The 18150-nt window shown below is 42.0% G+C and overlaps 1 protein-coding gene across 1 annotated transcript in view; it reads left to right on the top strand.

The window, feature by feature from the left end:
• The first annotated feature begins 1377 nt into the window (after nucleotides 1-1377).
• LOC140135184 (uncharacterized) overlaps nucleotides 1378-18150 on the top strand; it is a 30255-nt gene continuing 13482 nt past the window's right edge. Inside the window, exons 1-2 of the mRNA XM_072156332.1 lie at nucleotides 1378-1528; nucleotides 16258-16386. Coding sequence (XP_072012433.1) covers nucleotides 16363-16386 — 24 coding nt within the window. The 5' untranslated portion in view covers nucleotides 1378-1528; nucleotides 16258-16362. The remainder of the gene's footprint in view (nucleotides 1529-16257; nucleotides 16387-18150) is intronic.

Genomic DNA, 18150 nt, shown 5'->3' on the forward strand with positions numbered 1-18150 from the left:
CTGTCAGAGCTGTGCCCATTTGTATGCAGGGGCACGAAAACTCAGCTCCGCAAACTTCCGGCCAGCCTGGCATGCCCTTCTGTCCTCTGTCCCAGTGCTGTATTAGGCAATGGGACAGGAGATGGGAGAAGGAGGTGGGAGTGGTGGTGTTCCTCAACCCTCCTCCCTCTATGGGCAGATGAGCAGCCACATCTCTCAAACAGTGACTTTGGTGGTTGTGCCGCAAAACATAAAACATGTCCTATATTTTGGCAGATTTGTGAAAACGTCTGCCCAACTCGGTCACAGTGTGGTGACACACCATGTGCTCATCGCACCACGACTGGAGCCATTGCCTTCTGTTGTAGCTGTGATATAACTGCAATCGATGAAAGACTCTCTAAGCCACTTGATGTATCCACCAGGATATGGGGGGGGGGGGGCGTGGTCTTTATTATACGCTGGAGCACGGGCGCTAGCATATGTTAAATTCCCCCCAATGTGTACAAGTTCTTCTACTGAGCTTTCTCTATTCTACTCTTTAAATGCACTTGTGACTCTTTACCGTGGTTCTTAACTCAACAAATAGTTTTATTTCCCAAGAAAGACATAGGGGCACAATTCTGACATAGACTGCACATAAATACATATGCAGACTGGTTGCACATCTATTAATAAAGTGTCTGCACCAGTATTACACATTTTTTATAAACTATTATATGTTTGTGTAGTCGGAGTCACAGTGCAGAGGACAGGACTCTGAGCATCCTATTGATATACAGTATAATGCACGGAGTCCATGCTTCCCCATGGAACAATAGCACCAGTTTGTTATCAAGATTAGAGTTTGGCGCTGTTGTCTGGAGGTTTTCAGCGGCTCCTTGCATCATATATAACTATGATGATTGAATTCCCGTCCCTGGGTCAGTGATCGTTCCATAAAGTCCAACCAATGTAAGATCCAGGATTCTCAGACAATCGAGATTTCGTGTTTTTTTGTACAATGACGTTTGGTTGTGTCGTCAGAGTTATAACTGGGACAGATCGGGGTCCTTGGGGATTCAATAGAATGGCTGAATGTGAGGGATATAAGTAATTTTAAAGAAAAATGTTCATTATAACATGAGAATTTTCACAAAAAAATTTGATTAGCATGGAAAATGATGAGTTTCTTCATGACTTACATTAGTGAATAATCACACACACATTTCCCCAGGTTCTGCCCTTTCTCTTGTGCTGTCAGTCACCCTCTGCACGTTTCTGCGCTCAGGAAGAGACTGACTGAAAGTTCTGTCAGAAGAACATCACTCATGATCTTCTCCCTTCCCGGACTATTTGTTCTGCACGGAGCACAGCTACACACTGACGTTCGTGACGTGATCGCAACACACCCAACGGCAAGCGTTGGGCGCATCACCAAACTCCCGTTTATGGTGAATAGGCGGAGGGATCTCTATTCCCAGAATGTGGATCCGGAGTAGGTGAAGGATGCAGCTGGGAATGTTGTGTGGTGGCGGCGGTGGCTCCCGGACTTGGTGATGTGTGTGCGGTGAGTATGGCGATGCCGGACTCTCCTCCTCCCGCTACTCACCTGTCTTGTGCGCGGTGCCCCGTGCTAATTCTTTACCTCGGGGCCATAGTTATTCGCGAGCGGAGATGTCAGGCCCCGCCCCCCCGCCTGCTGCAGAGACAAGGCCCGGGTGTCAGGAGCGCTGAGCTCTGCCCGTGTCACTGCGCGCTCTGTGCCGAGCATCCTCTGCCTGAGCATCAGCGCTGACACTGACAGATGCCTCCACGGCACACCCACTGCTGCCCCACATGCAGTATATAGCCACTGCTGCCCCACATGTAGTATATACCCACTGCTGCCCCACATGTAGTATATACCCACTGCTGCCCCACCTGTAGTATATACCCACTGCTGCCCCACATGTAGTATATAGCCACTGCTGCCCACCTGTAGTATATAGCCACTGCTGCCCCACCTGTAGTATATAGCCACTGCTGCCCCACATGTAGTATATAGCCACTGCTGCCCCACATGTAGTATATAGCCACTGCTGCCCCACATGTAGTATATACCCACTGCTGCCCCACCTGTAGTATATACCCACTGCTGCCCCACATGTAGTATATAGCCACTGCTGCCCACCTGTAGTATATAGCCACTGCTGCCCCACCTGTAGTATATAGCCACTGCTGCCCCACATGTAGTATATAGCCACTGCTGCCCCACATGTAGTATATAGCCACTGCTGCCCCACATGTAGTATATAGCCACTGCTGCCCCACATGTAGTATATAGCCACTGCTGCCCCACATGTAGTATATAGCCACTGCTGCCCCACATGTAGTATATAGCCACTGCTGCCCCACATGTAGTATATAGCCACTGCTGCCCCACATGTAGTATATACCCACTGCTGCCCCACCTGTAGTATATACCCACTGCTGCCCCACATGTAGTATATAGCCACTGCTGCCCCACATGTAGTATATAGCCACTGCTGCCCACCTGTAGTATATAGCCACTGCTGCCCCACCTGTAGTATATAGCCACTGCTGCCCCACATGTAGTATATAGCCACTGCTGCCCCACATGTAGTATATAGCCACTGCTGCCCCACATGTAGTATATAGCCACTGCTGCCCCACCTGTAGTATATAGCCACTGCTGCCCCACCTGTAGTATATAGCCACTGCTGCCCCACCTGTAGTATATAGCCACTGCTGCCCCACCTGTAGTATATAGGCACTGCTGCCCCACCTGTAGTATATACCCACCGATGCCCCACTGACATACACATGTAGTATATACCCACTGACATGCACATGTAGTATATACCCACCGATGCCCCACTGACATGCACATGTAGTATATACCCACCGATGCCCCACTGACATACACATGTAGTATATACCCACCGATGCCCCGCTGACATACACATGTATATACCCACCGATGCCCCACTGACATACACATGTAGTATATACCCACCGATGCCCCACCGAGATATACATGTAGTATATACCCACCGATGCCCCACTGACATACACATGTAGTATATACCCACCGATGCCCCACTGACATGCACATGTAGTATATACCCACCGATGCCCCACTGACATGCACATGTAGTATATACCCACCGATGCCCCGCTGACATACACATGTATATACCCACCGATGCCCCGCTGACATACACATGTAGTATATACCCACCGATGCCCCGCTGACATACACATGTATATACCCACCGATGCCCCGCTGACATACACATGTATATACCCACCGATGCCCCGCTGACATACACATGTAGTATATACCCACCGATGCCCTGCTGACATACACATGTAGTATATACCCACCGATGCCCCACTGAGATATACATGTAGTATATACCCACCGATGCCCCACTGACATACACATGTAGTATATACCCACCGATGCCCCACCGAGATATACATGTAGTATATACCCACCGATGCCCCACTGACATACACATGTAGTATATACCCACCGATGCCCCACCGAGATATACATGTAGTATATACCCACCGATGCCCCACTGACATACACATGTAGTATATACCCACCGATGCCCCACTGACATGCACATGTAGTATATACCCACCGATGCCCCACTGACATAAAGTGTGTCCCACACACTGTCCTAGTACTGTGTATGTTAACATTCCACCTCTTGTATGTCATATGTAGTCTACCCCAACTCTTCCATATTTATATGTAATGCATGGATACATTATGTGTGCCTCCATACCATACCCATACAAATTTATCCTAGATACCGTAGATATACAGCGCTATACAGTCTGTATACATCTTCCCTACATTTATCTGTGCTCCACAGTTGCACTGGTTTTGTGCAATGTATAGACTCACATAGAACGTGTTTTATAAGGAACACGGGACATTTGTATACATTGCTCCGAATTAGGACTGTGTTGTACAAGAATGGGATGGGGGGTATATACAGAATATATCTGTATTCTGCAACTGTGCCCTGGTTATATATAATGTATAAAGCTATACTTTGTATCTGTATACCAAAACTGCTATGTATGTATATGAAACTTTATCCTTGTTATGTGCAATGTATAGATCTACAATGTATGCCAATATGCCACATGTATATACATCTATATCTGTGTGTATTCTACCGCTGTGCTATTCTGCCCTAGCAGTGTATAGAGCAGTACTATATATCTATATAGTTCTACCTTGTATGTGGTAAATATGTATTCCACAAACTCAACACTAACCCAGTTATATGTTATTGCATAGATATACTGCTTAGCTATACTGTGTGCCTGTGCCTCATATATAATGTATGTGTTCAACTGTTTTACTATTTCCTAAGTATATGAAATGTATAAAAACCTAGTGTGCACCTGTATACTACTCCTCCTAATTCTATGTATTCCATTTAAAGTATAAAGTTGGATTATGCACCTACAAAACATCTATATATAATATATATTTATTCTCCATTACTTTGCTGTAGTTATATGTAATGTATGGTGAGATACTGTGTGGCTATGCACATCCTTGCATGTATACCTCACCTCCTGTATATATATGTATTCTAGGCCCCTACTGAAACACTATGTGTAACATATATATTTATGAGTCCCTTTATGTCCCAATGTCATGCTCATACCACTCCCTCCAGCTCAGGTGATTGTATCATATAATGTATGTGTATTCTACAGCTCTTCTCTAGCTGTGTATAATCTGTATGTATATACCATATGCTATATATACTTTTTAGGTATAGTATTATTACCATTCTGCAGTTCCTGGACAACTTCTAAATAGTATTGTATAAATCTATACTGTGTATCCCATATACCTTCTATTTCAGCCATAAGGTGCCGCTGCCCTAGTTATTCGCTATGTGTATGCCTATGCATATAGCTATATGTATATGGTATAACTCCCCCTTTTTGATGCACAACTCTTCCCTATTTATGTGTTATGAAACAGCCTTATATATAGTTATATGTTTTTCTATAACCGTTCTGTTATGCAAATCAATGTGTTCCCATTTATTCCATTAAAAGGTGATTTTTTTATTTATTTATTTTTTTAATCTACCGTAATTTTTTTGGATGGGCAGATCATTTAAAGGAACATGACTTGGACATAAAATTTATGATGGTGGAACTGAAACTGAAAATAGTCTGTTCTCTATAGGCAAGGTGGTATGAGGTGGTATTTTCAAGAGTTTTTTCTTGTGTATATAGTGTATGTATTGTGTTTATAGATAGTGACATGTAGCTTATATCTACTCAGTCTGTTAAATTCTGGGACAGTAATGTGTAAGGTGAGTTCACAACACAGTTTTATATATATATATATATAATTTTTTTTTTCCTGGCACCACACAACTGTGCGTGGTCTGTGAGCTGGCTGGATTTCATTACAGTTAGAGACGAGTGGACCCAAACTTTAGTTTCGGCATCCTCCATTTGGCAGTTTTGCCTAACCCGATAATGTTGCTTGATGCACTGTAGCGCAGCTTTCCGCCCCAGCAACTAGGCATTGCTGTGATTGGCCAGGTGGACATCTGGTGGATGCTGGCCAATCAAAGCCATACCTAGTTGCTAGGGGTGCAAAGCTGCCTGATTGGCTGCTCTATAGTGCATCAAGCAACACGTCCGGGTTAGGCAGAGCTGCTGAACCTAAAGTTCTCATCTTTAACTACGAGTCCTGTCCCCGAAACTGTGGTCAGTGAGATCCAGCACATGCACTGGCCGAACACAAACGTATCTACCGCGCTATCCCAGAACATAACAGTTTGGAGCCTAGTTGCATCATGCTGACCTTAGGTTATTCTCTTACGTTACCAAAAAATGGCTTTGTTTTGTCGCCCTTCAGTTACACTTCTGTTATTCTGGCGGTGATAATAACGCAGGCGTCTGCACTATTGTTTCCAATAAAGATAATGGAAGCATAAGATGAGAGGTTTCAATTACAACATTGAATAGAAGTTTTCAGATGCTTTTTGAATTATTTTTGTCATCTCTTCCGTTGTACCTTCCGTATTTTTAAAATAAATATGAAAAGGAAGACAAAAGTGATGAAAACAGAAGATAACGGACAATTGTAGTTTTTATTCAGTTTGAAAATAAAATATGAGGGATTTGCCAATACTGAATATCATAAGCTGCTGCAAGTTTCTAAACGCATAATGAATCTCCTGCAAAGCACAGTAGGTTAAAGATTTGGCAATTATGGCATATTTTGTTTAATTTCCCCTATGTGTTTTACTATATGCAGTTTCATAGCGACCATAACCTGTGTTATGTATAGATCTGGACTGTGTCTTCTTCCTCCCAAAACTTTAACAATCATATGTTATATGCCTGCTCTATTTACAGGTATATTATTGTCACATTAGTTACCTCTATTCTTCCACAAAAAAACAGTGACACATGCTGTCTATAAGAGTAAAACATCATTCCAATTTTGAAATTCTGTCTTTTTGAGATCACTTTTAAAAGAACTTGTATTTGCAAATCCATGCATGTTTCCACTAAAGTTTATAAAAGTGGGTGTAGAAAATGAAATAAAATCTCAAGACATGTGTCCTCCTGGCAACCCCCCAAGCCAGTTGTTTCCAGTGGTCACTGACAGAAGCAGTATGTGTGTTCAGCTCTGACGTCACTATCCTTTGCTTCTGCGACCTCTCAGGCCTCTGACTGGCAGAGGCCGAGCTGTGGAAAGTACATTTTAGGGTTTGACATTGCCACTTCCACAGTCCTCCAGCACTTTTCTTTGAAGATACTCCATATTTACCAAGCAGTTCATAAAAATAGCACATTTTAAAGTTAAAAAGGTTAAAAAGCTTGACTTCCACTGCATTATGATTCCCCCCTATTGTGTCTTTTGTTTCTGATTTTTTTTTCTATAGAACTGTACCTAGTTTCATGTAAAGCACTGTACTAGACCATTATATGTGTTTTATTATATCCCATATCCTCCCCTCCTTTATATACAGCCCCCCCCCCATCCACCTCAATTATATATATCCCTGCTCTTAAAGTTACTAATAATTATTGTCCTCCTTTGTGTCATCCAGGAGAAAAAATCCAACCTGACTTCCACTCCTGGCTGCTAGCCAAATGATTCCAGCTTGTCAGATTATAGTAGATTTTCCTACAGTTCGTTTCATATCTATAGTTGATTTTCCTGGCTCCTAAAATCCCCACTTTATTCATCTCTAATACTGTGTGAACCCTCCCCCTCTCTTAAAGCACCACCTGTCACCGGCTCATTTTTGGTATTTTTGTACATTGACAACTGTCTGAAAACTTTCATTTGCCAGACTGGGGCTACACAGTGATTTGTGTTATATATGTGTTATATATGTTATATATGATATGGTGCTCGACTTGTGAAGGTTATTTAATTATTTAGTCATGAGGATCAAGAATTTGATGTAATTGTGAAAGTAAAAGATTGTAGGGATCATTTATCTTAGGTTTTTCTTATTCTTCTGTTATATTGGCTCCATTTTTTTGGTGCATTTACAGATTTGCGCAAAAATTTGAGACCTTTTTCTTAGCTGTCTAGCAAAGTTTTCTGTGATCACATTTTTCAATCCATCTGGACATCTAAAGAAAAAAAAGGTTGCAAACCAGAGTTACTCAAGAATTTGAGCCTTTGCCCACTAACAAAATCTGGGATTTATCCCCCCCCCCCCTCCCCCCACAAATAAACCAGGTACGAAACTCCAGACTCAAAGTACAACTGTAAAGCATAAAAACTTTTGCCTAACTCTGCACCAAGCAAAAATAACCAAATTTCTAATTTACTCTAATTTGCTATCTGCAGCTGTTTGGCAGCTAGTAGACGTTTTACCTTGTGTCCCCCCCCCCCCCCCAGGCTACTCTCCATTTGCTATGCTTCCTGGTAACCATTGGAAACCGTATAGAACAGCTACAGACAACAGGTGGCTTGTTGGGAGGTGTTGCAGTAGGGCAGTGCAGAAGAATAGGACATGGACTGGTGTCATAAGCATGTGACTTATTACATGCTTCGAGTCGTCCAATTACAAACCTGCTGTCCTGATTCATGTTAAAGGTTGAGGGTGCGTTCAAAAGTTCAGGTTTTCAGATGCAGTTTTTCATGTCCAAACCAGGAGTTGGGTGAAAAAAAGAGGAGCAGCTTCTTTCAATGATATGGTCTTACTTACTATGAACCACACCTGCTTTTGGCTTCAAAACCTGCATTAGAAAACTTGAAAGTTTGAACGCACCCTTAGTGTTCTGGCAAAGGACCTTGAGTGATGTCACAAACATGTGACTCATCACATGCTTCAGGTCGGCCAATTACAAACATGCTGTCCAGACTCGTATGAATGCTCGAAAGTGTGCCCAATTCAGAAATAGCTGAATATGATTTTATAAGAAGGGCTGATGGATATAACAGGCTGTATCTACAGCTAGGAAGAAGCCAGCAGCATTATACAGGAATCGTTGGAATTGTTGTAAAAGACTCTTTTCAGCTGTGCTAAAACTATTTTGGTGGACTCATGTGAGACAGTTTAGCTGCTGGCTTTGCTGCTATGTTACCACAAAATCACAATTTTGCAGTACTGATGGTAAAGCCATGACAAAAATGCAGCTATAAAAAAACCACAGTGTCAAATCTGTGTATTTACACCCATGCCTCCCATACCTTGTGTTGTTGTAAAGCTGCATTGCCCAGCATGACCTGTCACTGTCTGTAGGTAGCACTGTGAATACAAACTTTATGTGACAAAAGCCGTCCAAGCCCAAAAGTTGCCCACAAGTGTCCCTTAAGCTTGCGTCTGCCTTTCTCCATGATGTACTCCCCACATCACCTTCTCTGCTCCATCTGATGCCATGGGATGTTTGACATTCTTGTGTATTTATCACTGAAAGTATCATTATATTGGGGCTTTTGGGCATGAATTTGATTAAGAGGAAAGAATCCTCCACTGCAGGTATCACAGAACATGGGTAAATACTAGGACGTGGGTGCCAAGACCTCAGAGCAATTAGTATATGTAACACAAGATGTCCGGGACTAACATGCACTTTGTTTAGCTATAATCATGCTTGGAAAACATAAATGCAAACCAAGTAGCGGAAGAAGAATTATAGTTCTTACAACAGCATATTTTTATAGTAAACTGTACACAAACTCTTTTACTGTTGATTGTTATGCCAATTGTTTTCTCCAAGATTTTAAGTTGAGAAAATTACCACACATACTCGAGTATAAGCCTAGTTCGGCTTGTACTCGAGTCAAGGAAAAAAACAAAAAGTGAACTCGACTTCTGACGCTCCCCGGCATCCATCGTGGCTCTGACATCAGGTCCTGGTCCGTCACAGTTTTCGTGACGTCAGCCACATTGGCACACACTATGATGTCAGCTTGCGGCTATATACTCCAGGGGGCTGGCAGGCTATATACTGGGGGGACTGTGACCAATGCATTTCCCACCCTCGGCTTATACTCGAGTCAATACGTTTTTCCAGTTTTTTTGTGTCAAAAAAGTATATATCGAGTAAATCTAGACTTTAAAACGCACATGTCCTGTTTTGCCATGCTGCAAACAGTGATGGTCAGGCTACATTTTCTACTCTGTATTTGAAAGTACTAAAAAAATTTAAAATATAATTCCCTTTCTGGAGGGATTTCCCGGTACCAGCAGTGGTTCTCTGAACACTAGGCATGTGACGTCTAAGCCAATCCTTCGCCTCCCACTGCTGAGTAAAGGGGTTGGATGAGATGTCACATGCACAGTGTATGGGACACAACACTGAGGGTGCTGTCACACGTTAGCGTTTTGATTCCGTTTTGTAATGGAATAAAAATGCACTGGACTGAGGTCGATCGCATATGCATTTGTATGCAAACGCATTTGCTCGGCAATCGGACCCGGTGTTTTGCATTTAGATACATATGCAATCAGCTGCAGCCCGGCCCAATGCGTTTTGATTCGATGATAAAACGGAATCAAAACGCTAACATGTGACTGCAGCCTTGTCTAATGCTACCAGAAGCACCTCTGACACACTGATATAATCACATCTGTATTACACTGTGTTACATGAATGAGAACTTGAACAAGCGATCAAAGCATCGCTTGGTCAAGGCTACCTGTTAAAAAATATGGGGAAAAACCCAGTTTAAAACACTTAATAAAGTTTTTCTAATAAAAACAATTAAAGGGGTATTCCAGGAATATGAACGTCTAATACAAAAAACCATAATGCTATAAATAAATGAATGAAACAAAACTCAATGTCATTAGTCACAAAATGGAGCTTAAATAGTTTGATTTTATGATTCACTAAATTTTATGGCCTCTCTAAAGTTATCACCAAGATGTCCGCCACTTAAAACTACAAGTTCCAAGATCCTTTAGTTCTCAGTAACTCCTCCTCCCTCTTATGCTCTGCTCCCAGTGATGATGTAACAGGTTTTCTTGCTCTGTTACCATAGTAATGTATGTAACTGACATCACCAAAACACTGACCATACTGGATGCACTGCAACCAACCGACTACTGCCAAACATAGTAGTGATCACATGACCTGCCCAGGCAGGTGCAGGACATGTGATGTGAACATGTGACCAGTGGCCATCTTCTGTCCTGTCGGTAACAATCTGTAAAATAACTCTTGTTCGGTGAACACCTTAAAAACAAAACTTGACAAAAACATTTTAATTAAATCCCTTCACAAAAATGTTCCAAAAAGTGAGCAAAAAGAGTTATGTGCACCAAAATGGTACCACTGAAAAGGACAAGTCAACACGTAAAAAACCCTAAACCAGCTCTGTCAACCAAAAATTTATTACAGTTATGTCTCCGAAAAGATGGCAATATAGTCTGGTGTATGTGCAATGTTACATGCCTTCTGATGTGAGTATCGGCCGTGTGTGCTCTATGCCAATAGACTGCACCAGTCACACGCATGTTTAACATCTGCTCAATTTCTGCCTTTTTCTTTTTGCACACGAAATTCTCAGATACCTCAAATATAAAATTGAGCAAAAACTTCGAAATTGAGCAAAAATATTAAAATTGTGGACAGAACACAAGTGTGGCTGGCCGGCTCCAGAAGCTGGTACTTTACCTGGAAACTTTATAACTAGGTACAGAAAGACCACAACTATTGCTTTGTATCTGCTTAATCCTGACTTTGCTGCTCTTATTAAAAGACTTAGTGTGAATATCTGGTATTTGTGTAGACATGTTAGGACTTGTTACTGCTTCCAGATTTTTCCTTTCATTCACTTGACCAAACTGATGACAAGAATGTTCTCCGAAAGATCTGGAGCCTAGCGGTGACAAGTAAAGCAGACAAAAATAAAAGCTCCAAAAAATGGTGCAAACCCCATGATAACTCTACAGGGGGGGGGGAATAAGTGTTTGATCCAAGGTCGATTTTGCAAGTTTTCCCATCTACAATTTTTATTGTAGCTACACTTCAACTGTGAGTGACAGAATCTAGAAACACATCTGGAACCTGTTTTGAACTTATTTCCTGTATTAAAACACCTCCCCAAACACTCCTGACATTCCAACCTCTTCACCATGGGCAAGAAGGACCTGCACAAGGCTTGAATGGGCTACAGGACAATAGGCAGCAGCTTGGTGAGAAGACAAGAACTGTTGGCACAATTATTAGAAAATAGAAGACTTGATGACCTTCAACCTTCCTCGGTCTCCATGCAAGATCTCACTGTGGGATAAGGATGATTCTGAGAGAGGTCAGGAATCGCAGTATAACTATACAGAAGGACCTGGTCAATAACCTGAATCCAGCTGGGACCATAGTCTCAAAGTTAACTGTTAGTAACACATTACCCCGTCATGGATTAAAATCAAGCAGGGCTTGCGAGGTCCCCCTGCTCATGCCAGCACATGTCCAGGCCTGTTTGAAGCTCCCCACTGACCATCTGTATGATCCAGAGGAGTCATGGGAGAAGATCATGTGGTAAGATGAGACCAAAATAGGATGTGCTGGTATGTCTGCTACTGGGTAGCAGAAAACTTGTGACAGGTTCTTGTATATCATTATTATTATTTCCCTGGCTCTGTTCCTTTGAAATGGTTTATTCACATTGCGTGTTTAAAACACCATCAAAACTGCAAAGGAAAACAATTCATTTTACCAGAGAATTTTTTTTGGGATCTTTCACCTCCAATATTAACTACTTTAAATAGTTGAGTATAATCCGAGGTTTTCAAAACAATGCTTAAATAAAAGCCCCACCTGGCTTATACTTGGGTATATAAAAGAAATAAAGTTAATACATCACTGGCGTCCTCTTCTCCCCGCAGCACCTATTTGGGTCCCCAGCCGGGTCGGCAGATGCACATCTATGCTATCTACCGGCAGGTGGCAGTGTCACCGCCTGCTGATGTCATAGTTTGTGTGCATTTGCCGACCTGGCCCTGAATTGAAGTGGTTCTACGGGGAGAAGAGGATGTCAGTTCTAACTTTATTTTTTTAAGGGGGCACTCCGCTGGACATTGCATTAATGGGGGCACTCTGCTGGACATTGCATTAATGGGGGCACTCTGCTGGACATTGCATTAATGGGGCACTCTGCTGGACATATTAATTGGAGGGGCTACTGTGGACATTTCATTTGTGAGGGGAGACTGCTCTACATTTTATTAGAGAGTAGTTGCTGAATTTCCCACCATAGGCTTATACTCGAGTCAATAGGCTTTCACAGTTTTTATGGTATAATTAGGTACCTCGGCCTATACTTGGGTCAGCTTATACAAGGTTATATGGTACATGTAAACAGCATCATTTAAACACGCTCTAAATATATTATTCAGCTTAAAGATTTCGAAAACTGACCTCACTTTTATGGTCATGCCCTTAAGCGCTCCATCAAAATGAGCTGTGGTCTCCTGAGTGCAGCTTTGATTTTTTTGTAGTTACATTTTTTGAGAATCCTATTTTGGTGGTTTTCTTCTGTAGGGACTAACGTGAAGACTTTGAGTAGAGCGTGCCTTTTGTTGTCTGGGATGGCAGATTTTGCGACATGGAATGATTTTTATATAAGTGTTTATGGAAAGTCTTTTCATTGTTCTTTTCTAAGGATTTAGTCACTTATAGGTGGCTTTAAACTCTTCAAAGCAGCAAAGCCTTTAATGTCAGGCTGTTAGTGGGGCGGGAGGCAGGTATAATGCTGGGCGGATGTCTACATAAGGTTTCTATTAAATACAGACCGTAAACGTTTTCAGACATGGTGCATGAACCTACTTCTTTAATCTGGTGATTTCTTTTGGTGAATCTTTTTAAAAAGTCTGACCATAACAGACTATACTACGAAGACTCATACACAACCAAATTCCGGTGTGGAGACCTAACCTATAGATGTGCACACTGGTAACTAGCAGATAATTGTAAAGTTACTATCACTATATTACTTCACATTATATATTCAACTCGACAAAGAGCATGTGTGTTCTGAATAGCGAAACCAGAATAAGCAAGTCCGCAAGTTTTACCCCAGTTCTTCACAGGCTAATCCTTGTACTTCATGCAGAATGCCAGTTTTGGGTTTGGGCTGCAGAGATCAGAAAAGGAAGTATTTCCTATTATAAAAACCCCCTTTTGAACTGTTTTGGACGTCTGGGAAAATCCTGGGGAAAGGTTTATCATGAGACAGGGTTTCAGTATTTTAAGACTTGGGAGCTTTTTGCACATCATATTTCTGGAGTGGATTTGCGCTTAGTTTTGTGACTTTTTGAAAAGTTGCACTTCATAAATATGTCTCCCACATCTGGATTCAGATGATAAATCATGAGCAAGCTGCCTGAAGTTAAAAGTGTAAATTTTGAATACAGAGAAGTGACGGAACTACAGTTATACATCTTCACCACCTTTACCTGCCAGACCTTTTCACTGGGTTATTCTACATCCATGGATGTCGGGTTACTCTGAACACTGCCATACATAATGGTATTCAAGAGCAACTTCCCCCAAGAATCCGGGAGCAATTTGGTGAGGAGCCACACTCTTTTCAGCATAATGGAGCCCTGTGCCACAAGGTAAAGGTGGCTCGGTGAACACTTGGGTCAGTGGCCTGCAAAATCCTTATAATTAAGGTCAACAAACAAAAACATGAGAACCTGCTGATTAAACAAAGAATGTGTTGCCATCTGCGGGAATTTGGCCAAGGACAGATAGCTTGCTGTGGTACATTGCTGAAGGAGGATCAATACTAAGTTTTTGAATAAACTGGATGTTATTTTTCAATAAACTTTTAAAAAACATAATTGTTGCTTATGTTTGTATCTTAAGCTACCATAGAAACATCTGACTAAAACATCTAAATACACAGAAGCCACAGATTTGGTATCATTCTCAGAATTTTGGCCACAAATGTCTGTCCCATTTCTCCTTTTTGTCATTCTGCTAGATTAAAATTATATTAAAGATCCTCATTAATGGTTTATAATCGGTAAGGAAATATGTCTTCATGCAGCACATCACAAAGTAGTTGGAGAGTGAGTGGTTATCTGCTGATCATCCAGAATGGCCTAAACCAGTGGTGGCGAACCTATGGCACGGGTGGCTCTGCACAGAGTTCACTGGACAGGACTCAAAAAATCTAACTGCAGTTCCATGCAAGTCAAGTTTTACTAATCACACTGCTATTAACTCTTTAATCGCCTTGGAAGTATCTCGTATGTCCTCATAGAGTGGCACCTCAGTGGCCAAGCATGTATGAGATACATCCTGGAAAATAGAAGCCATAAATTTAGATCCCTGGCACCTAGAATCTCTTGGCAGCTTGGGACTGAAGGAAAAGCGAGAAGGTGCGGAGAGGACCAGAATATCTATGAAGGTCCTCCTGCTGCAGTGATAGTCCGGATTTGCCCTCCTGCTTTCAATTGTATCTGTGTCCTCCGGAGGCTGGTATGTTAGGAGAACAGTTCAACAAATAAATTACTGATTATATTGGCACTTTGTTATAAATGCATGGTTTTTGGTTGTAGTCTGGGCACTCAGTCTTAAAATGGTTCGCCATCACTGGCCTAAACCTTCAGTCATGGTCTCAGGCTATCCCCATCTTATCTGATAGCGGCAGAGATTAGACTGTCCTTGGCACTCTGCCATTCTCATAGGTTCTAAGCTGTTTCCGTCTCTCATTGAGGGGAGTGGGAGTAACGGAAGCTGCATAGAAAACCATTTTCAGCAGTTTTTCATATGAAACCACTTCAGAGTGGTGAAGTCCTGGTCCTTTTAATGAGTATTCAGAGCTGTGGCCTCTTAAGTTGAATTGTGTAGTTTCTTCACTAAACCTTTAAAGGACACCTCTCATCAGGTCTCTGTAACTAATAGTTTCACCACAAGCAGCTCACAAGGATCCCATCCCATCTTTATCTAGTCTATTCATTCATTAATCATAGTAAAATCATCTTTTACAAGATAAATGAGGCTGGTCATATGGTCTGAGGCAGTGATGTCACCCCTGTTACCCCTCCCCCTTCTCATGTCTGTATATAATGTACAGTGAAGCATTTTGAGTGTTTGTGATTTATCTGCTGAAATGTTTTCTTCTTCTATACACAAATGTGAGACACAGACAACAGCTACACAAGTACCTGACAGTTCTGCAATACAAATGGCTGCATCCTGAAGCACTTAAATACACACACAGACTGCAGGGGGCGCCACCACCAAGAGGGTTACATCATTATACAGGCTGTCAGTCAAGCACTGGGGGTGGGGGGGGCTGTACCTCCCACTCATGAATAAGCTGGAAAGCTGAATACGATAATGATTCATTGGACATCTATCAGGTAATTTGCATACAGGCATGTAGAGGGACAATGAAGGGTTAGGGGAAATGCTTTCTAATGGCAGTTTATGAAAATATATTTAGTTTTGGAGATTAATTTGCCTGACAGGTACTCTTTAATGAAGGAGACACAGCTCCTCACAATACCTGCTGTGTTGATTCTCAAGATTGGAGGAGGTGCAAAAGTCATTAAGTGTTGGAATAACCCTTTACTGCTAAATATCCCTTGCAGAACCCATTAATATAAAATGTTTTACACCTAAACGTTTTAGATGGTAGACTCTAGCATGCTTAGTTATACAGAGGGACTCACTTGCTACTTTCCCTATTCGTTAGCAGGCAAGGACATAGTGCTACAGCTTCCACATAGGTAATGGAAGCACACAGCAGGTAGACAAATTCAATGGTATAACCTCTTTATTTCTTCTGTTTGCTTTTAGGCTTCGCTAAAAGTTTTTCATTGCCGTATGTGGCTTTGACCTTTACACACGCAGATCTCCTTTCACCTTTTATTTTGTTGCGAAGACAAAGAAACGGGTACAGACATGGCCGGCCATGTATCCCCCACGGTAAGTTTTTGTATTTATTTTAATATTTGCACAGAGAGAATCTACAGCAGATACCCAGATCTGCGATCGAGATTTTTTAGACTTGACCTGCAGTGCCACAAACTTGTTGTAGATTCCCCCTATTGACTTCAGGTAGTCAAAATCTAAAACAAATACATTAAAACAATACACTGGTTTTTGCATGATCCACTGATGCATTGTTTTCTGATCTCCATCACCTGTTTGTGATCGGATTTGTGGTCCAAATTGTGACAAAAAACTGACCTTTGTGCACTAACTAATAAGAGGTTCAAAGTACGAAGAGCAGGGCTGTGGAGTCTGAGTTTGTGTCAATTTTGGTTGATATTGGGATAAAATGGACCTGCGCTGACTCCACCCCAGAAATTAAAAATACTACCTCAGAAACCATATACTGCATTCCGAGCAGAAAATAACAGTGGAGACCACAGAGCAGACAATGATAGTAATTGAGAGTCCTATCTTTTCGTGGGGTACGGTGCGGTACGGTGCCATACGTCTATGGGGGACGTATATCGGCTGTATATACGTCCCCCATGCGGCAGTGTGAATGTAGCCAAACATACAAATTCTTTGCAGATGTTGACCGGTATGGGATTTGAACCCAGGACCAGGACTGCAAGGCTGTAGTGTTAACCACTGAGCCACCGTGCTGCTATATACATATATATATATATATATATATATATATATGCAAATAAATAAGGTTTGTGTATATATCGCGCTCCTCCAATATGAAAAAAGTTGGTATTTACCTTTTATTGTTACGGTGCTTGGGTGGAAGGTAAGGGATCAGTGCACTGTTTTGCTTCTGCCACGGATCCGGCGCAGCCCCGGCCGGTGACCGCGTTCGGATGTACGTGGACGCTGTTCGGAGTTCTCCGGTGTCTGCTTCGGTGACGTCACCACTGGAGCTGTTTCTTGCTGTGTCCGCAGCTACACCATGGGTATAGTTTGCCAGCTTTCAGGTCCACTTTAAAAGGATGTTTTGTTGCGATGACAGGAGTTGACGGTGCCGTGCTAAAAGCCCGCGACACTATGACTTTCAGCCCCTATACTACAGGGTACATTAACCCTAGATGGTCAGATCGCTCCAACAACATACTGCAATACTTCTGTATTGCAGTATATGGCATTTTTGCAGCACATTCATTACAATGAGCCACTGGCTCATTGTAACGAATCTGCAGAAGCCATGTAGCCTCGTGTCAAACGAAGACCCGAGGCTACCATGGCAATTGTCAATCAGCATAGGATGGTATCCCTGATTTAGGAATGTCTTCCTAAAATTCTTTAGATGTGTTTTTGAAATGGCGACGTCCGGAAGCAGTTATTTAGGATTTTTATGGTTGTGTCCAAGTAGTTCATTTCACTATATGAGAAGTTTTAATGTCCGGTTTATTGTGGGATGGCATTTGTTAAAATTATCATGAACTGTAATTAGCTGTTGTTCTCAAACTGTCCAGATGATCAAAATATCATCAAAAAAGCGGTAGTAGGTTAAGGGTTTGATGTGGCAGGATTCCAGGAAGTCATTTTCGAGGTTGGCATATTGTGGCGCCATCTTTGTTCCCATGGCAGTTCCAGTCTTCTGTAGGTAGATTTGCTCCCCAAAGCAGAATTAATTGTGCTTCAGGATAAATTTGGTCTGCTGTAATACTGGGTTTGAGGCAATCCTATGAGCCTTGAGATGAATTTGGAACGCTTTTAGTCCCTCTTTGTGTGCTATGTTAGAATATAGGGATT

This window comes from Engystomops pustulosus, chromosome 6 (genome assembly GCF_040894005.1).
Source record: "Engystomops pustulosus chromosome 6, aEngPut4.maternal, whole genome shotgun sequence".
NCBI lineage: Eukaryota > Metazoa > Chordata > Amphibia > Anura > Leptodactylidae > Engystomops > Engystomops pustulosus.